The sequence below is a fragment of the Caretta caretta genome, chromosome 6 (genome assembly GCF_965140235.1).
Source record: "Caretta caretta isolate rCarCar2 chromosome 6, rCarCar1.hap1, whole genome shotgun sequence".
Taxonomy (NCBI): Eukaryota; Metazoa; Chordata; order Testudines; family Cheloniidae; genus Caretta; species Caretta caretta.
Genome location: NC_134211.1, coordinates 127,946,000 through 127,969,881, shown reverse-complemented (window position 1 = coordinate 127,969,881; position 23,882 = coordinate 127,946,000). Strand labels below are relative to the sequence as shown.

At 46.8% G+C, this 23,882-nt stretch overlaps 1 protein-coding gene across 2 annotated transcripts; it reads right to left on the bottom strand.

Moving 5' to 3' along the window:
* Positions 1–2,086: 2,086 nt before the first annotated feature.
* On the bottom strand, positions 2,087–20,916 carry LOC125639020 (uncharacterized). 2 transcript variants are annotated; one of them, XR_012668777.1, is made up of 2 exons: positions 20,821–20,916; positions 2,087–2,624 (listed from the first exon to the last, which is right to left on the bottom strand). XR_012668777.1 is itself a non-coding variant. In XM_048855418.2 (2 exons), exons 1-2 carry the CDS (start codon positions 3,618–3,620, stop codon positions 2,128–2,130), a joined length of 903 nt encoding a protein of 300 aa, XP_048711375.2. In that variant the 5' UTR covers positions 3,621–3,811; the 3' UTR covers positions 2,087–2,127. The 2 variants fall into 2 exon arrangements, 1 of the variants encoding a protein (XP_048711375.2); XM_048855418.2 differs by lacking the exon at positions 20,821–20,916 and adding an exon at positions 3,215–3,811.
* Positions 20,917–23,882: the final 2,966 nt, after the last annotated feature.

The following is a 23,882-nucleotide window of genomic DNA, read 5'->3' as shown; positions in this document are numbered from 1 at the left end:
GGACTAAATTTGGAGTGACTTGACCAGGTCATTCTCTTTAGTCCTGCAGTCAGTCCTATTGAACCGTCTTATGGTGAGCAGACAGGCGATACGGATTGCTAGCAGTCCCATTGTACCATCTTCTGCCGAGCAGCCATGAGATGTGGATGGCATGCAGTCCTTCTGCACCGTCTGCTGCCAGCCAAAGATGTAAAAGATAGATGGAGTGGATCAAAACAAGAAAGACCAGATTTGTTTTGTACTCATTTGCTTCCCCCCCTCCCCTGTCTAGGGGACTCATTCCTCTAGGTCACACTGCAGTCACTCACAGAGAAGGTGCAGCGAGGTAAATCTAGCCATGTATCAATCAGAGGCCAGACTAACCTCCTTGTTCCAATAAGAACAATAACTTAGGTGCACCATTTCTTATTGGAACCCTCCGTGAAGTCCTGCCTGAAATACTCCATGATGTAAAGCCACCTCCTTTGTTGATTTGAGCTCCTTGAAGCCAACCCTATAAGTCGTGTCGTCAGTCGCCCCTCCCTCCGTCAGAGCAACGGCAGACAATCGTTCCGCGCCTTTTTTCTGTGCGGACGCCATACCAAGGCAAGCATGGAGGCCGCTCAGCTCACTTTGGCAATTAGGAGCACATTAAACACCACACGCATTATCCAGCAGTATATGCAGCACTGGAACCTGGCAAAGCGATACCGGGCGAGGAGGCGACGTCAGCGCGGTCACGTGAGTGATCAGGACATGGACACAGATTTCTCTGAAAGCATGGGCCCTGCCAATGCATGCATCATGGTGCTAATGGGGCAGGTTCATGCTGTGGAACGCTGATTCTGGGCTCGGGAAACAAGACTGGTGGGACCGCATAGTGTTGCAGGTCTGGGACGATTCCCAGTGGCTGCGAAACTTTCGCATGTGTAAGGGCACTTTCATGGAACTTTGTGACTTGCTTTCCCCTGCCCTGAAGCGCATGAATACCAAGATGAGAGCAGCCCTCACAGTTGAGAAGCGAGTGGTGATAGCCCTGTGGAAGCTTGCAATGCCAGACAGCTACCGGTCAGTTGGGAATCAATTTGGAGTGGGCAAGTCTACTGTGGGGGCTGCTGTCATGCAAGTAGCCCACACAATCAAAGATCTGCTGATATCAAGGGTAGTGACCCTGGGAAATGTGCAGGTCATAGTGGATTGCTTTGCTGCAATGGGATTCCCTAACTGTGGTGGGGCCATAGACGGAACCCATATCCCTATCTTGGCCCCAGAGCACCAAGCTGGTGAGTACATAAACCGCAAGGGGTACTTTTCAAAAGTGCTGCAAGCTCTGGTGGATCACAACGGATGTTTCACCAACATCAACGTGGGATGGCTGGGAAAGGTACATGACGCTCGCATCTTCAGGAACTCTGGTCTGTTTCAAAAGCTGCAGGAAGGGACTTTATTCCCAGACCAGAAAATAACTGTTGGGGATGTTGAAATGCCTATATGTATCCTTGGGGACCCAGCCTACCCCTTAATGCCATGGCTCATGAAGCCGTACACAGGCAGCCTGGACAGTAGTCAGGAGCTGTTCAACTACAGGCTGAGCAAGTGCAGAATGGTGATAGAATGTGCATTTGGATGTTTAAAAGCGCGCTGGCGCAGTTTACTGACTCGCTTAAACCTCAGCGAAACCAATATTCCCACTGTTATTACTGCTTGCTGTGCGCTCCACAATATCTGTGAGAGTAAGGGGGAGACGTTTATGGCGGGGTGGGAGGTTGAGGCAAATCGCGGTTAGAAGAGCACAGGAGGGCGCGGCACGCATCAGAGAAGCTTTGAAAACCAGTTTCATGACTGGCCAGGCTACGGTGTGAAAGTTCTGTTTGTTTCTCCTTGATGAAACCCCCCGCCCCTTGGTTCACTCTACTTCCCTGTAAGCTAACCACCCGCCCCTCCCCCCTTCGATCACCACTTGCAGAGGCAATAAAGTCATTGTTGCTTCACATTCATGCATTCTTTATTCATTCATCACACAAATAGGGGGATGACTACCAAGGTAGCCCAGGAGGGGTGGTGGAGGAGGGAAGGAAAATGCCACACAGCACTTTAAGCACAGCACTTTAAAAGTTTACAACTTTAAAATTTATTGAATGACAGCCTTCATTTTTTTGGGCAATCCTCTGTGGCGGAGTGGCTGGTTGGCCGATGGCCCCCCCACCACGTTCTTGGGCGTCTGGGTGTGGAGGCTATGGAACTTGGGGAGGAGGGCGGTTGGTTACAGAGGGGCTGTAGCGGTGGTCTGTGCTCCAGCTGCCTTTGCTGCAGCTCAACCATACACTGGAGCATACTGGTTTGGTCCTCCAGCATCCTCAGCATTGAATCCTGCCTCCTCTCATCACGCTGCCGCCACATTTGAGCTTCAGCCCTCTCTTCAGCCCGCCACTTACTCTCTTCAGCCCGCCACCTCTCCTCCCGGTCATTTTGTGCTTTCCTGCACTCTGACATTATTTGCCTCCACGCATTCGTCTGTGCTCTGTCAGTGTGGGAGGACAGCATGAGCTCAGAGAACATTTCATCACGAGTGCGTTTTTTTTTCTTTTTAATCTTCACTAGCCTCTGGGAAGGAGAAGATCCTGTGATCGTTGAAACACATGCAGCTGGTGGAGAAAAAAAGAAGGGACAGCAGTATTTAAAAAGACACATTTTATAAAACAGTGGCTACACTCTTTCAGGGTAAACCTTGCTGTTAACATTACATACATAGCACATGTGCTTTCGTTACAAGGTCGCATTTTGCCTCCCCCCCACCGTGTGGCTATCCCCTCAACCCTCCCCCCTCCCCGTGGCTAACAGCGGGGAACATTTCTGTTCAGCCACAGGCAAACAGCCCAGCAGGAACGGGCTCCTCTGAGTGTCCCCTGAAGAAAAGCACCCTATTTCAACCAGGTGACCATGAATGATATCTCACTCTCCTGAGGATAACACAGAGAGATAGAGAACGGATGTTGTTTGAACGCCAGCAAACATACACTGCAATGCTTTGTTCTACAATGATTCCCGAGTACGTGTTACTGGCCTGGAGTGGTAAAGTGTCCTACCATGAAGGACGCAATAAGGCTGCCCTTCCCAGAAACCTTTTGCAAAGACTTTGGGAGTACATCCAGGAGAGCCGCGAATGCCAGGGCAAAGTAATCCTTTCACACGCTTGCTTTTAAACCATGTATAGTATTTTAAAAGGTACACTCACCGGAGGTCCCTTCTCCGCCTGCCGGGTCCAGGAGGCAGCCTTGAGTGGGTTCAGGGGGTACTGGCTCCAGGTCCAGGGTGAGAAACAGTTCCTGGCTGTCGGGAAAAGCAGTTTCTCCGCTTGCTTGCTGTGAGCTATCTACAACCTCATCATCATCATCATCTTCTTCGTCCCCAAAACCTGCTTCTGTGTTGCCTCCATCTCCGTTGAAGGAGTCAAACAACATGGCTGGGGTAGTGGTGGCTGAACCCCCTAAAATGGCATGCAGCTCATCATAGAAGCGGCATGTTTGGGGCTCTGACCTGGAGCGGCCATTCGCCTCTCTGGTTTTCTGGTAGGCTTGCCTCAGCTCTTTAAGTTTCATGCGGCACTGCTTCGGGTCCCTGTTATGGCCTCTGTCCTTCATACCCTGGGAGATTTTGACAAAGGTTTTGGCATTTCGAAAACTGGAACGGAGTTCTGATAGCACGGATTCCTCTCCCCATACAGCGATCAGATCCCGTACCTCCCGTTCGGTCCATGCTGGAGCTCTTTGCGATTCTGGGACTCCATCATGGTCCTCTCTGCTGATGAGCTCTGCATGGTCACCTGCAGCTTGCCACGCTGGCCAAACAGGAAATGAGATTCAAAGGTTCGCAGTTCTTTTCCTGTCTACCTGGCCAGTGCATCTGAGTTGAGAGTGCTGTCCAGAGCGGTCACAATGGAGCACTCTGGGATAGCTCCCGGAGGCCAATACCGTCGAATTGTGTCCACAGTACCCCAAATTCGACCCGGCAAGGCCGATTTAAGTGCTAATCCACTTGTCAGGGGTGGAGTAAGGAAATCGATTTTAAGAGCCCTTTAAGTCGAAATAAAGGGCTTCATCATGTGGATGGGTGCAGGTTTATATCGATTTAACGCTGCTAAATTCGACCTAAAGTCCTAGTGTAGACCAGGGCTTGGTCTGACATGAAAGCAAAAACTTATGGGACAGGGTGATGTGTTTGTTCTGACATCTTCAGCATTTGCTATGGGGGGATATGACAGTGGTCTATAAAATCATGAATGGTGTGAAGAAAGTGAATAAAGAAGTGTTATTTACCTTTTCACACAAACCGGGGTCACCCAGTGGAATTAATAGGAAGCAGGTTTAAAACAACTTAAGGAAATATTACTTCACACAATGCATAGTCAACCTGTGGAATTTGTTGCTAGGGTGGTTGTGAAGGCCAAAAGTATAAATGCATTCAAAAAAGAATTGGGTAAGTTCCTGGAGAATAGGTCCATGAATGGCTATTAGCCAGGATGGTCAGGAATGCAACCCCATGCTCTCGGTGCCCTTAAATCTCCAATTGCCAGAAGATGAAACTGGATGACAGGGGGTGGCTCACTTGATAAATTGCTCTGTTCTGTTCATTCCCTTTGAAACATCAGGGAGCAGCCACTGACAGAAGACAGGATATTGAGCCAAATGGACCAGTGATCTGACCCACTATGGTCATTGTTACATTCTTATGCTAAAATGCATATGGTTGGTCCAGCAGCTAGCTTTTGATAACTGTTATAAAAAGCGAAAAAAAGGGAAGAAGGGGGATCCTGGGAACTACAGGCCAGTCAGCCTCACTTCAGTCCCTGGAAAAATCATGGAGCAGGTCCTCAAAGAATCAATCCTGAAGCACTTGCATGAGAGGAAAAAAGTGATCAGGAACAGCCAGCATGGATTCACCAAGGGAAGGTCATGCCTGACTAATCTAATCGCCTTTTATGATGAGATTACTGGTTCTGTGGATGAAGGGAAAGCAGTGGATGTATTGTTTCTTGACTTTAGCAAAGCTTTTGACACGGTCTCCCACAGTATTCTTGTCAGCAAGTTAAGGAAGTATGGGCTGGATGAATGCACTATAAGGTGGGTAGAAAGCTGGCTAGATTGTCGGGCTCAACGGGTAGTGATCAATGGCTCCATGTCTAGTTGGCAGCCGGTATCAAGTGGAGTACCCCAAGGGTCGGTCCTGGGGCCGGTTTTGTTCAATATCTTCATAAATGATCTGGAGGATGGTGTGGATTGCACTCTCAGCAAATTTGCGGATGATACTAAACTGGGAGGAGTGGTAGATACGCTGGAGGGGAGGGATAGGATACAGAAGGACCTAGACAAATTGGAGGATTGGGCCAAAAGAAATCTGATGAGGTTCAATAAGGATAAGTGCAGGGTCCTGCACTTAGGACAGAAGAACCCAATGCACAGCTACAGACTAGGGACCGAATGGCTAGGCAGCAGTTCTGCGGAAAAGGACCTAGCGGTGACAGTGGACGAGAAGCTGGATATGAGTCAGCAGTGTGCCCTTGTTGCCAAGAAGGCCAATGGCATTTTGGGATGTATAAGTAGGGGCATAGCGAGCAGATCGAGGGACGTGATCGTTCCCCTCTATTCGACATTGGTGAGGCCTCATCTGGAGTACTGTGTCCAGTTTTGGGCCCCACACTACAAGAAGGATGTGGATAAATTGGAGAGAGTCCAGCGAAGGGCAACAAAAATGATTAGGGGTCTGGAACACATGAGTTATGAGGAGAGGCTGAGGGAGCTGGGATTGTTTAGCCTGCAGAAGAGAAGAATGAGGGGGGATTTGATAGCTGCTTTCAACTACCTGAAAGGGGGTTCCAAAGAGGATGGCTCTAGACTGTTCTCAATGGTAGCAGATGACAGAACGAGGAGTAATGGTCTCAAGTTGCAGTGGGGGAGGTTTAGATTGGATATTAGGAAAAACTTTTTCACTAAGAGGGTGGTGAAACACTGGAATGCGTTACCTAGGGAGGTGGTAGAATCTCCTTCCTTAGAGGTTTTTAAGGTCAGGCTTGACAAAGCCCTGGCTGGGATGATTTAACTGGGAATTGGTCCTGCTTCGAGCAGGGGGTTGGACTAGATGACCTTCAGGGGTCCCTTCCAACCCTGATATTCTATGATTCTATGATTCTATGATAAATGTTGCTATGCACTCTATGAATGTTCAGTTTTGTTTAGGAACACTTGAAACATTCACACAATGGAAGTGCATTTTATGCCTGTCTATTCTCTTGCTGCATAGTGTATTTTGAATAAAGGTGGGCAAGAGTAAGGCTGAATTACATTTGAAAAAATGAAAGAAGTCTGGATGGAATGACTTAATAAGAGCTTCCGTAAACCAAGGAAACATTCAGAATGGTTGCACAGCCAACCGCAGCTTTCCACATCAAAATGTTAAGCAATGAACAATAAGGCAAATTTTAATTTAATAATGAACAGAAGTTATCAATAACCCAGTGGTTTTACACCATCCAAATGCCAGTGATAACAATATAATTAGATTTGAAACCAAAAGATGGAGATGAAAAAATGCAATTAGTAAGATAAAAAATGTAAATGGCAGAAAGTGCAGTTTGCTGGATTAAAGGAAATATGAAAGGTTAATTGGGAGCAAGAATTGAAGAAAAACTATTAGCAAGAATCTGGAAATGTTCAAAACAGTGCTGGGAAACTAATGATAAAACTGGAGTCATACACCTAAAATGATAAGGAAATTATGTACAGACACCCTCTGTCCTCACTCACGCGCTGGCCAAGCAGGGAACATCTAACAGAGGAAGATTCGAAAGAGATGGTGAAAGGAAGAGGGCATCGTGTCCAGTCCTTGCATTGCATTCAAACAGGTACATGTAGAGGGCCAGATTAGGGATGTAAATAACGTTTTTAAAAAGTAACCGTTTAAACTATTAAAATTCTTTCGGTTAAATGTTTAACTGTTAAGTTCACAGCATAGGCAGGGAACTGGGGTGCTGCAGCACCCCTGCATTTTATGTGGGGCTCCACTGCCACCCCACGCCTGGGATCCCTGCTGCCGCCCCACTCCTGGGGCTCTGTTGCTCCCCTGCACCTGGGGTCCTTGCAGCCGCCCCGTGCCCGGGATCCCGACAGCTGCCCACGCCCATCATCCTGGCTGCTGCCCGGCGCCCAGGACTCTCCTGCTGTCCCACACCCAGAAACCTGGCTACTAGCCCTGTACCCAAGGTCTCTGCTGCTACCCCATGCCCAGGATCTCACCTGCCGGCCCCGTGCCCAGGGTCCTGGCTGCCACACTACACTGGGACCCGAGCACGGGCTGGCAGTGGAGTTTAATTATTAATGGAATACATTACCAATAAGACTGATGCTTATCGGTTAAGTGGTTAACACTGTACACCCTTGGCCAGATCCTCAGCATATGTCAATCATCATAGGCCCCTTGCCTCTGATGCAGTGATTAAGATTAAGAAGCAGGCTCACAATTGTCCCACATCCTTTAGACCTTTCCCTGGAATGCCTCTCAATGCCTTCTATGAGAGAAGGGCTGCAGGTGGGGAGATAGGACCATTCAGAGTTCATTGCTGAGAAGAGATACAGCCCTTCCTGCCTCCCAATAGCTACAAAACCCTCCCTCAATAGCCCAGGCAAAAAAACCCAAATTAGCCAATTGACTAGCTGTAGTTCCCAAAGGGTTAACTTTTCCCTAATAAACCATCTTGCAAAGTGTTTATGTAAATGTAGTAATAGAACCATAGCAAGGAAGGGCAGGAAGGAACTTTGAGAGGCACGACCAAGTACACCTAGATCACCCCTAGCAGGTGTTTGTCTAGTAACTGGTTCTCAGAGACGATCCGTGCCTGCCGATAGTGGTGGGGGAGCGAGGGGGGACAGAGTGAGGGCAGCTGGCTTCAGCAGCGTTACTGAGCATGCTCAGTCCCAGTCCATGTAAACATGCTCAGTACAAACCAAGCAGCAAATCTGAGGGGGGCGTGTGACCCTACATGCCCCACCCCCTGCACGTGTCACCTCTGCCCATTCTTAAACACCCCATTGACAAAGTTTCCACAATCTCATTTGGAAGCCTATCTAGTGCTTAACTGTCCAGAGAGGTGGGCATTTCCCCCCCCTAACATCTAAGCTAAAAGCTCCCTTGATACAGATTAAGTCCATTGCTTGTCCTCCACTTCCACCGAGGATAGAACAATTGATCAGCATCCTCTTTAATACAGTGTGTGATGGGGCGCCTGCCCCCACTGGCCTGAAAGGGATTAAAGCAACTCTAGGGAGGATGCACAACTGGCAGCCAATTGGAGAAGACCCTAGGGAGGCTGTGCAGGAGACAGCCAACTGGAGAGGGCTGCGAGGAGAAGCCAATCAGGGTCGGACAGGCCCATATAAGAAGAGCCGCAGGGCAGAGCAAGTCTGTCACTCCCTGGAGCTCGGGGAGGGAGGAGGACTGGCTGTCTTGCAGGCAGAGGGCAGCTAGCACCTTGGACAGAGCAGGGCTGGCCAGGATTAGGGGAGTGAGAGGGAGCTCCCGGCTGATGGCTGACTTGCTGAGACCCTGAGACAAGGGCCGGAGAAGGTGCTGGGGCTATGGGAAAGTGACCCATGGAATAGACTGTGGGGTTGGAGGGGATGCAGCACATGGCTACCATCTACAGGGTCCCTGGGCTGGGACCCAGAGAAGTTGGTGGTCCCAGGTCCCCCCCCTACTCCCACTTGCCACTGAGGAAATGCCTGGACAGTGGAGTATGGTTCCTCTGGAAGGGGGTTGAACAGCGGGTGACATGGCCGGATGGCTGTGTCCTGAAGAGGACACTGTGTTTTTTGGGACAATGTGCTTCCTGGAGCAGTCGTGATGGTGGTGAGATGTTACCAGACAGGGCGCACGGGTGAACTAAGCTAATTCCCAGGAAAGCCAGCAGGAGGCATCACAGCAGTGAGTCAAACCCCATCACACAGCACTTAACACACCTGAAGACTGTTATAAGTTCCCCCCACCCACATCCTTGCCGTCTCTAGAGTAAACATACCATGTTTCTTTAACCTTTCCTCCTAAGTCAGATTTTCTAAGTCTTTCATCACTTTTTGCTGCTCTCCTCTGGACTTTATCTACAATTTGCCCATGTCAATCTTAAAGTGTGGTATCCACAGATAGACTCAATACTCCACCTGGGAGCTCACCAGCAGTGAGTAGAGCAGGACAACTACCTCCCACATGGAGGCTGGTGGCCCAAACTCACAAGCGTAGGACATACAACTGGCTGTGCCCAGCTGAGTTGTATCCATCACCCACCGCCCAGGACATGTAGAACATTAACATAAAACAACAGTCCTGATTCAGCTGACACTGTGGGGCTCTCTGGCCTCCAGTAACAGTCTGGGCCTTCCCCAGTCTCAGAGCTTGCCCTTTTGGGGCCTTCTGCTGCCGTCACAGGAGAGAACATCCCCAGCGCCCTCCTGGACCTGGGGCCCTGGTTTATATCTCCTAGCTGGGAAACATCACACCCAATCACTAGCTGGGTTGGCTGATTCCCAGCACCTGCCTGCTGAGCTACTCTCCAGAACAGGGCTGGCTGCTTCCTGGCCCTTCAAGGGGCGGACTGCCCCGTGGCACCATGGCTCATGCAACACTGCCATTAATCCACCCCAGAATTCTATTTGTCTCCTTCCCAGCCGCCTCACTTTGTTGGCTCTTCCTCCATTTGTGATCCACGCTAACCCCCAGTTCCTTTTCTGCAGTATGAGCACCTCACCAGATGTTCCCTGTTCTGTGGCTGTGCATCCGATTTACTCCTTCCAACGTGAAGTAGTTTGCACTTGTCTTCATTGAATTTCATCCAATTTGTCAAGGTCCTTTTTAATTCTAATCCTGTCCTCCAACATGCTTGCAACCCCTCCGGCTTGGTGTCCTCTGCACTCAATCATCCAAGTCACTAACGAAAATATTGAGGAGTAGGATCAGAAACATTTGTGCATAAACTTGGGCTCTGCTTTATTAGGCCAGTAGTGAATCCTTTTAAATAGGCTGCATTGCACATGTGGAAGAGTAGCTCTGGTATTTAAAATACTCGAGTCCGTAGCAGAGTAAGAAAACAGTAAGTTGAAGACTTCAGTTCAAACGGCATGAGCAAAATATTCTTACGGCAGCAGTTAACAGATGACGGTGTTACGGTTTTACAAATTCTTTTTAGTCTTTGAGGGCATGTTTATATTGTTTGTGATGGTTTCTTTTCTTGGGGGGGTGGGGAGAGCAGTAGTGAGCAGTGAGGGAGTTTGCTTTCTGCCTTAATCTAACTGGAGTTCATTCTTCAGGCTCAGTTGCTCCCTGGGAACAAGGGTTTGATGGAGATTTCTGAAAGGGGACTGCCGGCATGCAGTTTGTGACCCGTTCCGTTCAATGACTGGTGTAAATCAAATTTGCAGTCTGACTCAATCAAGTTTCACTGATGTGAGGGGGGACTCAAACCCATTATGGTTCTCATTTAGCTCAAAGAGAGGCCTTTCTCTGCAACTAATGGCTGATGTTATGGATGTGAAGTTTACAACAGAAGAGTTTTGGACGTAGTTGTGAAGCTCAAAATGGAAGTGTGAGTTGAACCGGTAGACACTGGTCTTAGCACGTAGCTAAACGTGAGGGAACTTTTTGTCTGTAACAGCCTGGCTCAGAGATGCCCTGAATTGAACAAACTCTTACGGTTATTTGCAGGAAGTGAATGAAGGACAAAAAATGCTGAAATGAAGCCAGGTCTCACAACTGTAAGTTTTGAAAAGAAATGAAGAATCAAGGTCACTGTGATTCATGGATTCTAGGCCACCAGCAGCTTGCTTGCCCAGCTAGTCCTGTGTCCTGACTCTGAGCGCGGCCAGCGCCAGATGCTTTAGGGGAGGGTGTGAGAACACTGCTGTTCATCCAGATGTGGGATAATCTGCCCCATGTTAACTCTGATGGTGATATCAAATTGGTACAGATGACCTCAAGCCCTGGAGCACAAGGTTTAATATGTCTTCTGTCAAGCTGTCTGGAGTGACTCACGAACATGAGTACCAACCTCAGGGCAGATTGTTACAAACCAGGACACAAACCCCACACTGGTTGGGAGTTTTATACTTCGATTTCACCAACCAAGTATCAAGTGTGAACTCCTCAGGCACCACAGCAGCCTAACCACAGAGTTACAGACGGTCCTTCAGGCACTCCAGTCTAGCTAGCCACCCAGGCAAGCTTCCTTTGTGATAGACGGTCCCTTACTCCAAAAATCACAACAATTTTCAGGTTACTCCCAGTCCCTAAGGACCAGTCACTTACCCCAGGTCAATTATACCTCAGATCTCATACCACAAACACCGCCTATAGCCATTCCTTGGGTTTCAAAAAGTCGTAGAAGCTGCTGTAATGTGCACGCTCTATATGTCCATTAGGGCTAACCCAAGCTGAACAGTCAGGGATCCCTTGCTTATGCTTAGAAGTTTTGCCCTCTCTTCTTGAGCTCAAACTGATGGGACAAGTGTTTGATTGCTCCCCTCATATCCATGAAGAGGAGACGTGCACAAAGTCTTTTGTCCACTGGTGTTTCAACCTGTGGAACTCTTTGCCAGAGGATGTTGTGAAGGCCAAAACTATAACAGGGTTCAAAAAAGAACTAAATACATTCATGGAAGATAGGTCCATCAATGGCTATTAGCCAGGATGGGCAGGGATGGTGTCCCTAGCATCTGTTTGCCAGAAGCTAGGAGTGGACAACAGGGGGTGGATCACTTGATGATTACCTGTTCTGTTCATTCCCTCTGAAGCACCTGGCATTGGGCCATTGTCAGAAGAGAGGATACTGGGCTAGATGGACTATTGGTCTGACCCAATATGGGGGTTCTTATACTCTTATGGTTCACAATGGCTTATCTGGTATCTATGGGCCTTCTTTTGTTGGAGAAGAGATGACACCTTTTGTGGTAAACTAGCATTTCACACTTTATATTGCTTCATTATTGATGGTGGAGGGTTTACAGTTTTAGAGCAAACACTTTTATAGTTACAAAAGAAACACTTAATTACCTTATAACATGGGGTACAGATGTTATGAGATTAATACATGCAGCATTGTACATGCGTGTCAGAAAGTCTAAATACTAAACACATTCTTATAACTCTAATACTTATTTTAACAACACTAACACACAGGTGAGGCCAGACTAGTTTCTATCTATGCCTTTGCCAGTGTTTAGAGAGGCCAGGGGGCTTGGCAAGAGCAGGCACTAGTCTGCAAGCATCACACCTTTCACAAAAGTATCATTAACTATGAAAACTCAGGATATTCTTGTTATCCATATAATTGTCCAATCCCTCTTTAAATCTAAGTTCTTGGCCTCAACAACTTCCTGTGGCTCGGAGTTCCACAGTCTTGTTACACATTATAGGAAAAAGGGTTTCTTTTTTTATTTTAAATGTCCCACATTTTAATTTCTGAATGACCCTTTGTTCTTCCATTATGAGACAGGCAAAACAGAAGTTCCAGACCTGCTTCTCAAGATGGTTCGTTATGTTAGCATAACCCCATATTTGTCTTCTTTCTAAGGAGAACAATCCCAGTCTTCTCAATCTCTTTTTGTAGAATTTTTCCAAGTCCCGGTCATTCTTGTCCCCCTTCTGTGAGCCCCCGCTCCCAATTCTGCAATGTCCTTTTGAGATGGGGTAACCAGTACTGCACACAGTGTCCAGATGAGGCCGCACCACTGATTTCTATGGAAGGATTAGAATAGGCTTTGTATTTTTTACCGTCATGCTCCTTGTCCAACTTGACACCTGCTTTTGGCTTCAGCTGCATGTTGAGCAGAGGTCTTCCTTGAGCTGTTGGCAGTGACACATGGGTCACTTTCTGAAGCTGACAGAATCAATAATAATGATACCGACCTCCTCCGTAAAGTGCTTTGAGATCTACTGATGAAAAGGTTTATGTATGATTTGGCAGGTGCGAAAGTAAGGCTTACTGGTCTATAATTCTCTGATCACCCTAGGGCCTTTTTCAAATATGGGTACAACATTTGCTCCCCTGCAATCCTCAGGGACAGTGGCTATTTTTAATGAGACTGCATATTTTTGTGAGCAGCTCAGCTATTTGGCTGGCTGACTCAAGGCTGTGGACCCTGGAAACCCTGGGGTCCCCAGCTCTGGGGCAATCTGTCTGGATGGCTTCCCAAGGGCCATGGCCCCTAGCTGGTTTCTGCATGACAATCTGCCCTGGAGCCACAGTCCCTGAGCTCTCCAGCATCCTGCCAGGTAAGTTGCCAAGGAGACAGTCAAGTGATCTGACCAGTCTCTGCAGAACATTTAGATTTTGACCAATTGGTCAATTCCAATGAAAATGTTTCATCAACAACTCTTCCGAGCAGCTCTACTAATCTTCTCTCCAGCCAAGTCTCCCTTTCTAAAGTGTGTCCGTGCATCCCTTCACGCTACTCTACCTACTTCTAGGGCGTTGAACCACACGTTTTATGCTGCTTCCTCAGAGTGTGCAAAGGTACCACTGAAGCCCTATGCTGCTGCTGTTTTATGAACATGATTCGCCGAATGGCGAATGTCACCCCTCCAGTTTAGTTTCTTCATGTTGTGGTCTTTCTAAATCCTTTTTTGAGTCTATAACCTGGGAAAGTAATTCTGAAAATTACAACCACAGAAGGGTCACCAATTGTTAAGTGCTCTCCAGATGAATTAAATATGATTTCCCTGATTCTTATCCTCCCCCTGTTAAATGAAAAAACTCTGGCAAGTCTCCAAGTGAATTGTTTATAATGTTTGGCTACATTATATAGGTGTGTAAATCTATTCTTTCAACCTGTAGAAGTTAGGAGGATCTGGATAATTCATTCCCAATAAAGTGAGGCTAGTGTCTTGATATAACTCAAGCATTTTAAGACCTAACTTCTATGGAAAACATTTTCAGCACCATTTTCCTTCACATTATGAAGCTCGTTTTGGCAAATTATGAAAATGCTATGGGAAAGAGCATTCTGCAGGTGTGTGACGGAGTGTGCATACACTGCACTAGCCAAGATGATGTAAAACCCACCCCCTAGGCTGGACTGGGCATGCTCCAGATGCTGCAGCAGTATAAAGGGAGGAAGCCCAGATCATTCGGAGCTGGATGCCAGAGGGGAAGGACCTGTGCTGGAAGTTCCCACTGAGGACAGGCTACAGCCCCTGCCTGCGGAGATTGGTGGCCCCAAGGGTCAGCCTGGACCCCTGCGACCAAAGGAGCCCAAGGAAGTGACCAGTGCTGTGGAGCCTGGAAACACTGAAGCCTCATGGACTGCCATGCCAGAGACAATGATAGGAAGTGACCCAGGGAGGGTGACGGAATGATATCTCCCACACAGGTAAGCTCAGCTTGTTTCAGTGGGATTCCCCGCTGAGCCAGTGATGGACCGCTCCGCCACTGCCAGGGCCCTGAATCAGGGCCCAGTGGAGCTGGGTGGGCCCGGACCCCTCTACCTGGGCCTTGCTGGTGGCTCCTCGGGTGCTGGCTACTAGGTCACGCTGCCCTGCACCAAAGGGCCTTGCTATTGACTTTTCACTGGTCCTTAGACTCCAGAGTGGTGAGGTCAGAGATGGACAAGTGGACTTAATGACAATGTCTGCGTACCCCCAGGCACCCTCCTTTCAGGCCGGGACATGCATACACAGCCACAAGGTGCTTTATGTCCATTGGCAGCACTGCAAAGTCTTGTCTCCTAATATTTCAGGAGGAATTCGGCTGGATTTCACAGCATTAGCTTAGCTACTCTTCTGCACACCAGTTCAAATTCTACCTGCAGAGAGGTGTCTCTGACCTGTAGGAGCACTGTGACAATCTGGCTGGCTTCCTTTCTTGCACTGTGCATGATGAAGCTAAAAATTCGTGCTTAGCAAAGAGTATCGAGCTCCGTTTAAAACATGAGCACTTGCATCACCACTAGCAACCACAGCAGTCATTAGCATGCACTCAGCTCCCTGAGAGAGGAGCAGATAAAATACAGGACAGAAATCAGAAGCTGTTTTTGAGGGGAGGGAAGCATGGCTAGGGAACAGCTGTAATATGCTGGAGTATAGAGCTAAAGCAAACAGTAATGTGCTGGCTTGTTCACTTCCCCCTCTGGACCCATGGAAGTCCCTTGGTGTGAATGCTTCATGGGGGTGCTTTTCACAGGGTAGAGGATCACTGCTCCAGAAGGTGATCTGCCCCCAGTGTTCCTGTGGCATGTTCAGAAGAAGTCCCACTGGGAGTCAAGGTTGCTTGTTGCTGTGCCCACTCCCACCTCAGAGTGGGGGGCCCACGGGAGCATGGTGACCGAGAGAGACGTGCTGCCAATGGGCCGAGGGGCAAAGCACCATGGAACAGCAGCCCTTCCATGGCAAGCTGCACATATCTACAGGGAGAATTCCCTGCAGGACCTCAGAGCCCCGGGCACAGCTGCCAGACCTCAGTCTGTGCTCTTTCCACAGACTTGGAGTAGCTGCCATAAGAGAATGGAAATACCATGTCAGATTCCCCTCCTGCAAGATTCTCCATGGAAGAATACTGAGCCCTTAAAACTAGCCCAAAGCCTCGTTAATCAATGCAATTCACTGAATAACACATGGTGAGTGCAATAAGGAACAGGGAAAGCTGTAAACACTGCTGCACTCTTTACCAATTGCTGGCAAGCCATGGGATGGGCCGTGTAGACAAACGTGCTGAAACACTACTACAGCAATCCAAAGGTGAGCCACAAGAGAGCAAAGGCTCGTGGTTGTGCAAATGAAAGGGTTACGTAGTTACAAATTGCAGAGATATTAAACAAGAGACAGCAACAGGGGACAGCTAAAGAACCAAAGTGAGGTGGGAAGAGAAGTCAAAGTCCAGGATACCACCCAAATTCTTGGCTGAAAGTTACCAAGCACACCTTATCTGCCTGCCCCAAAATGTAACCCACAAGTGGAACACACACTCTGTCCTAGTTAAGGCAACTTTTGTCTAGTCGCCTTTGTAGACTTAACACATCAGAGGTGAAAATATAAAGTGATTACGTGCTAATAAATAAACCAAACAGGCAGTAGGACCCAATGTAGGCTGAAACAGGTAATTATTTAATAATTCAGTCTGGTGGCTGTTTGCATTTAATTTGTCTTTTTATTAGCAGGTAGTAATTAATCCTTGGCCTCAATATAGTGAGGACATTGTGGTGAAATAGAGCAAATTAAACTTTGATGCGGTGGTGATGACTGCTAGGTACTTAAAGGTAAATCGTAAAAGCTTTAAAAGAAACTTACTTGTAGGGTTCTGAAATTTGAAGATCGATCTTTGGCTTCCAATGGTAGGTTTTGTTTTGTTTTTTTTTAAAAATCTGGAATTAAAATGAGGGCCCAGAGAGTCTTAATTTGTAATAAAAGAGGTGCTGGGGCTCAAGCCTTTCTTTTTATTTTCACAACTGTTGTGGCAAGCCCAGAGGTGCCAGGGCTCTGAACTGCCAAGCCTAGAGATGACAGGGCTCAGCCCTGGCAAGTGCTGGCACAAATTAAGCACTGCTTGGTTCCCCGTTCCATGGCTGGAAAGACTGTCAAACTAGGGCCTGTTTATGATGGAAGTGAAAAAGTAATTGGCTTCCAAACCACTGTTCTCCTTCCTGCGGGGGCAAATCCTTCACTGACATCGGCCATTGCTCCCCAGGGCCCATCACTCACTGAACTGAAACAGCGCTTCATGGTGCAAAGGCCACTTCAGTGCAAACACTTGCAAAGTCTCCTTGTGTGTGAGTATGTGAGGGAAGAAGGAGGATCCTGGGAACTACAGGCCAGTCAGCCTCACCTCAGTCCCTGGAAAAATCATGGAGCAGGTCCTCAAAGAATCAATCCTGAAGCACTTGCATGAGAGGAAAAAAGTGATCAGGAACAGCCAGCATGGATTCACCAAGGGAAGGTCATGCCTGACTAATCTAATCGCCTTTTATGATGAGATTACTGGTTCTGTGGATGAAGGGAAAGCAGTGGATGTATTGTTTCTTGACTTTAGCAAAGCTTTTGACACGGTCTCCCACAGTATTCTTGTCAGCAAGTTAAGGAAGTATGGGCTGGATGAATGCACTATAAGGTGGGTAGAAAGCTGGCTAGATTGTCGGGCTCAACGGGTAGTGATCAATGGCTCCATGTCTAGTTGGCAGCCGGTATCAAGTGGAGTGCCCCAAGGGTCGGTCCTGGGGCCGGTTTTGTTCAATATCTTCATAAATGATCTGGAGGATGGTGTGGATTGCACTCTCAGCAAATTTGCAGATGATACTAAACTGGGAGGAGTGGTAGATACGCTGGAGGGGAGGGATAGGATACAGAAGGACCTAGACAAATTGGAGGATTGGGCCAAAAGAAATCTGATGAGGTTCAATAAGGATAAGTGCAGGGTCCTGCACTTAGGACGGAAGAACCCAATGCACAGCTACAGACTAGGGACCGAATGGCTAGGCAGCAGTTCTGCGGAAAAGGACCTAGGGGTGACAGTGGACGAGAAGCTGGATATGAGTCAGCAGTGTGCCCTTGTTGCCAAGAAGGCCAATGGCATTTTGGGATGTATAAGTAGGGGCATAGCGAGCAGATCGAGGGACGTGATCGTTCCCCTCTATTCGACATTGGTGAGGCCTCATCTGGAGTACTGTGTCCAGTTTTGGGCCCCACACTTCAAGAAGGATGTGGATAAATTGGAGAGAGTCCAGCGAAGGGCAACAAAAATGATTAGGGGTATGGAACACATGACTTATGAGGAGAGGCTGAGGGAGCTGGGATTGTTTAGCCTGCAGAAGAGAAGAATGAGGGGGGATTTGATAGCTGCTTTCAACTACCTGAAAGGGGGTTCCAAAGAGGATGGCTCTAGACTGTTCTCAATGGTAGCAGATGACAGAACGAGGAGTAATGGTCTCAAGTTGCAGTGGGGGAGGTTTAGATTGGATATTAGGAAAAACTTTTTCACTAAGAGGGTGGTGAAACACTGGAATGCGTTACCTAGGGAGGTGGTAGAATCTCCTTCCTTAGAGGTTTTTAAGGTCAGGCTTGACAAAGCCCTGGCTGGGATGATTTAACTGGGAATTGGTCCTGCTTCGAGCAGGGGGTTGGACTAGATGACCTTCTGGGGTCCCTTCCAACCCTGATATTCTATGATTCTATGATTCTATGTGCTGCTTGGTGTGAATAAAGGCTGCAGAATCAGGACTCAAGCCAGTAGGGTCTGGCTGTTTTAGGGCCAGATTCTCCCATCGTTACTCACTAGTCTAGTACTTTACTCTCATTAGTAGAGTGAGATTACTACTGATCTCACTCTACTAATGAGAGCAGAATCTAGCCCGTAGATGTAAGATTGCACAGAGCTTATATTTCTCAGAAATAGTATGCAGGAGTGGCTTTAGATGCCCTCGGAAAAGGATTACCAGGGCATATCGTTTAGGGCTGTTTGATGTAGCAAACTTGGGGCATACGTAGTCACAGAGTACAAATAAACCGTTAACATTTGGACATCGTGCCCATTTTGATTCTTCTGAGCACTGTGCTGTGAGAGAGCCCAGATGTTGCTCTGAGACAGATTGCTGCTCAGCTTTTTTGTTTGGGGCCTGTAAGGCTATTTTAAATTTCTGGAGAGATCCCAAGTCCTTCTCTTGCCGTCTGGCATGGTTTAGTCAAGCAGGTAATCTGAACAGATTTCATTACCAAAAAGGTTACGTATGAGCTGACAGTCCGCACACTTTGGGACTCCTTTATGAACACCACTGCCTTTGCCATGCAATAAACATATACTTTATGGTTTAATGAATGATGGCTGATTGTGGCACGGGAGACAGCACAGTTACCTGGGAGACAGTTTGCTTAATCTGTAGTGTGTTGTAATTTCCTTTGGGCCTTGCTCCATCTTTAATATTATGAGAGATGATCATAGCTGCTGGGGATATTTTTGCTATTTTTTGTTACTGTTTTACAGCTAGGCTGGTTTTGATTTTTCTCCTTTTGTCCTTGTATTGTCATTTCTTTGCATAAGCTCTGCATGACAAATATTGCTACTATGGTTCTAGCTAAGGGCTTCCACTGAGATCAAGGTCTCGCTTTGCTAGGCGCTAGAAAGACAATATATGTCAGTCCTTGCCTAGAAGATCTAACGTTCTGAGCCTCTGATCCGGCAAATACAGTAGAACCTCAGAGTTACGAACACCCGAGTTACAAACTGTGTCAGCCACAGACCTCATTTGGAACCAGAAATACACAATCGGGCACCAGCAGAGACAAATGAAAAAAAGGCAAAAAACAATTACAGTACAGTATTGTGTTAAACGTAAATTACTAACAAAAAAAATAAAGGGAAAGCAGCATTTTCCTTCTGCATAGTAAAGTTTCAAAGCTGTTTTAAGTCAATGTTCAGTTGTAAACTTTTGAAAGAACAACCATAACATTTTGTTCAGGGTTATGAACATTTCAGAATTACAAACAGCCTCCATTCCCCAGGTGTTCGTAACTCTGAGGTTCTACTATAGTACTTTGTATGCTGAACTTTACCCACCCAGGTAGCCCCATTGAAGTTATTTGTGTTTGTGACGGGGTGTATCAGCCCCGCACTGATGCAGCAGGGGTTAACCCTTCTCTCTTGGCCTAGGAGGCAACACCCTCTTGTCTCTGCTGGGCATGCTCCAGCTGGAGACAGGATATAAAAGGCAGCAGAGCAGCTCCGTCTGGGCTGACCGTCAGCGAGGAAGGAAGTGCACTGCTGTCTCCTGGAGGAGGAATGCCTGCGCTCCAGGACACAGAGGACAGCCAGACGGAGACAGACCCTGAAATACAGGCTCTGGACACCACAGAGAGGGGAGAGACCCGGGAGACCCGGAGGCAGCAAACTGCAGAGGATTGGGTAGGAAGTGACCCAGGGAAACTTGGCAGGGAAGTTTCGGTAGGATCCCCTCTGAGTTGGTGGGCAACCGCACCACTGACAATGCCCTGGGTTGAGACCTGGTGGAGAGGGCGGGCCCAGGTTCCCCTATCCTGGCCACCACCCACACTATTGACTCTGACCACACTGTCCTGAGCCCAAGGGCTGGACTATAGTCTCAGGCCACAGGGCCACGCAGCCCCAAGCCTGGGGGAAGCCCTACAGACTCAACCATGGGGCCTTAATGCACCTCTCTCCCACCCCAAAGGGTGACGGGGTGTATCAGCCCTGGGACAGTGTGCTTAACCAGAAGCCCATGCATTAGTGATTGCAGGATTGGAGCCTAAATAGACAAAGGGTGGAGGATGGAAAACATTTAGACCTCAATCATGCAAACAGACCTGTATGGCTGGCCATTTGCACCCATGCAGAACCAGCTGCAGGATAGGGGCCTTTGGCTCCTAATCCTGCAAACAGACTTTATTCATATGGATAGTCCTCTTGGCTCCAATAAAGAGACAATGGCTGGATAAGGGCATAGATCCTTTTAGACCTAGCCACACCTGAGCTGTTTTTGTCCAACTCGAGCTTCAAGATATTGACAGACCTATGGGAGCTCTCCTGGCTGTTTTGTGCACGTGCTAGGTATTTCAGATGAGCTCATTTGTACAGTTCTTGCCAGTGTGCTTTGCAAAATAAAGTTTCTGTAGAAGCTAATCCTAGGGTTTTTTTCTCAGCTTTCCCAAAACAGCCTTTAAATCTGACAAGTGAAATATACGGAGAAGAATCCATAACTTTCAGCGATTTGGAATATACATTCTGGCCTGGCCAGGCTCCAAGAACATTTGAAGAAGATTAAGGAATACAAAAGAATTAACAGCATTAAAAGACTCATAATAACTTACTCCTGTCTGGAGGCTGAAGTTTGACACATAGCAGCCCAGCTTTTTGGAGATCTTGACAGCCAGCAGAGTCCTCGCATTATTCTAATCCCTGGAACAACAGTACTTTGAGATTTTAATGTCCCAAGCTTTGACACATAAGGTTTTGTGTTTACTTCCAACGCCTGCCTGGCTTGCTGTCCCAGGGGAGAGGAATGGAATAATTTCCCTCCTGTACCCTGTTGTTGAGAATGTTTTTTTTTCCATGAAAGCAGGCGGGCAGACTTGACTGACACAAGAGTTCTGTCTACACTGTTTTCATCCATGTTATGGTGTTTACATCCAGCCTGAGGAAGAGGATGGTACTTTGAGGGCACAATTCCTTACTATTTGTCTGGTTCTCCTGCTCTGCTCTAGCTCCACTGGAATGAGATGCATCTCCGTCTTTGTACCAGTTACACTTACTTGGAGGTGCTGTAGCTCACTTAGGGTACGTCTACACTCCAAATAAATCCATTTTACTCTGTAAAAAGCTTATACAGAGTAAACTCATAAATTGTCCACCCTCTATAAGACGGATAGAGAGAAATGCACAGCTGTTTGCTCCCCTAGGTATTAATCACTTACTCTGGGTTTACTAATAAACAAAAGTGATTTTATTAAGTATAAAAAGTAGGATTTAAGTGGTTCCAAGTAATAACCGACAGAACAAAGTAAGTTACCCAACAAAATAAAACAAATCACGCAACTCTAAGTCTAATACATTAAGAAACTGATTACAGGTAAATCTCACCCTGAGAGATGTTCCAAAAAGCTTCTTTCACAGACTAGATTCCTTCCTAGTCTGGACCCAATCCTTTTCCCTGGTACAGTCCTTGTTAGTTCCAGTTCAGGTGGTAACTAGGGGTTTTTCATGACTGGCAGCCCCCTTTGTTCTGTTCCATCCCCTTTTATAGCTTTGGCACAAGGCAGGAATCTTTTGTTTCTCTGGGTCCCCACCCCTCCTTCTAAATGAAAAGCACCAGGTTTAAGATGAATCTCAGTACCAGGTGACATGGTCACATGTCCTGTGAGACTCCCTAGTCTCCATTCTTCCTGGCCTGACTCACAGGAACACAGGAAGGCTTGCAAGTAAACAGAGCCATTTACAACCAATTGTCCTAGACAATAGGAGCCATCAAGATTCTAAACCACCGTTAATGGCCCACACTTTGCATAATTTCAATAGGACCTCAGGGTTATATTTCATATTTCTAGCTTTAGATAGAAGAATGATACGTTCATACAAATAAGATGACCACACTCAGTAGATCATAAGCTTTGTAATGATACCTGACAGGAGACCTTTGCATGAAGCATATTCCAGTGACATCATATTCACACTCATTCACATATTTCCATAAAACATATGGAGTGCAACATCACCGCAGCCAATGTTTACTGCCAGCTAATGGAGTTTTTTTTCCTTCAGCTTAAGTCGGGGTAATCAATTAATTTTTGTCACGGTCCAAATTTTTTGGCCAAGGTATAGTCAAGATCCAGACTCCAGAGAAAATAATACAAAAATAATAACAATAATGATAAGTAAATAAAAAGATTCCGTGGTCCATTAAAAAGCATCTGGATTTGGACCTCAGTCCACCTATTGACTACCCCTGGGTTTAGGAGTGGTCTGTACTGTGGATCTTCTGAGGTTTGCCCAGTGCTAGACAGGACAAGGGGAAACCTGCTCAGCAAGTCTGGGCAAAGCAATCACACTGGGTGAAACACGTGACTTTGTCCCTGCTAAGAAAGGGCTGTTTGTTGTCCACAGGCTAATAAAACATGAGAGCTGCGATCAGAGGGCAAATAGCCCTCAGAACCAAGAGCAGCCTGCACGTTGGATTTGGGCTAGACACCTTTTTAATATTTTTGTTTGTCTGAGTGCTTCTGACAACTGCCAAGGATAAAGTTATCTGTCGCCCAGTGCACTGTATAAGACCTCAGCATTACGACAGCAAGTTTTCCCAGATTGCCCAGCATGCTTTTCACGCATGTGATGAATGAGTCAGTTCTCAGGATGAAGAAGGAGTTCAGCGTCCGGGCCAGCTGCATTTTTCACCTTTTTGCCAAGTTTGCCGGCAAGAGTGCTAACTGGCACAAGCATAGTACTCCTAACACCTTCCAAATCCTAATCCAGACAAGGCCTTGTCCAGTGGGAACAAGACAGATCATAAGGGGATTTCAAATAGGTCACTACTACTGCTCCGATGCGGATTCAAGCTAGTGACCTAGATGTATAACTCTCTAGCTCCTATTATGAATTCCCTAAGCTAGCCAACTCCTTGCTCCCCAATGCCTAGCTGTTTTATGATCTCTGCTCTAAAATCAATATTTGCTCATCATTGAGAAGATCTCAAAATCTACAGTTTCCCACCCTTTCAACATCAGGGGGCTTTGGCACAGTTGCTCAGGAGAATAGACACCAATTTTTAAATTATTTTTGTCTACATAGATCAGATACGAAATCTATGTTGCACTTTCATTGGCTCTTTCTTTTTGTTTGTTTGTTTTTATCTTAAAACAACTTCTGGAGCGTATAATCTCAAGAATTCAAGCCAACTGTGATTTCTTGTTTCCCAAATTACGGTCCGTTTTAGCTGAAAAGGCTTAACATAAGCTTGTGTCCGAAGCTTGTAGGCTAAATCATGTTCAGTTGACACTTGTTTCCCTTGTGTCTCTCTCTGCAAATAGAAGGCCAATGCTTCATTAACATCTGCATGACTTCTGTGCTTGCTTCAAACGTTGCTGTTACATGGGACAAATGTACTGCACTTTCATCACTACATGTTCTCATTTCTTTTTTAAATGTATATGTAATTAACTAATTTAGATATATATCAAAGCTCTAGACTCTTTTTCAGTAATTAAAACACTATCAGAAATGAATGGAATTTTATTGTAATTTTTATCTTATTTTTACTTTCATTTAAGGGGATGTAATTAGACTCAATGACGTAATAGCCAGATTTGTCACAGGTCTTTGATTAGGATATTAACAGCATTTTCCCCAACATATCGACAGTATGTATTTCTGTCTGTATAAT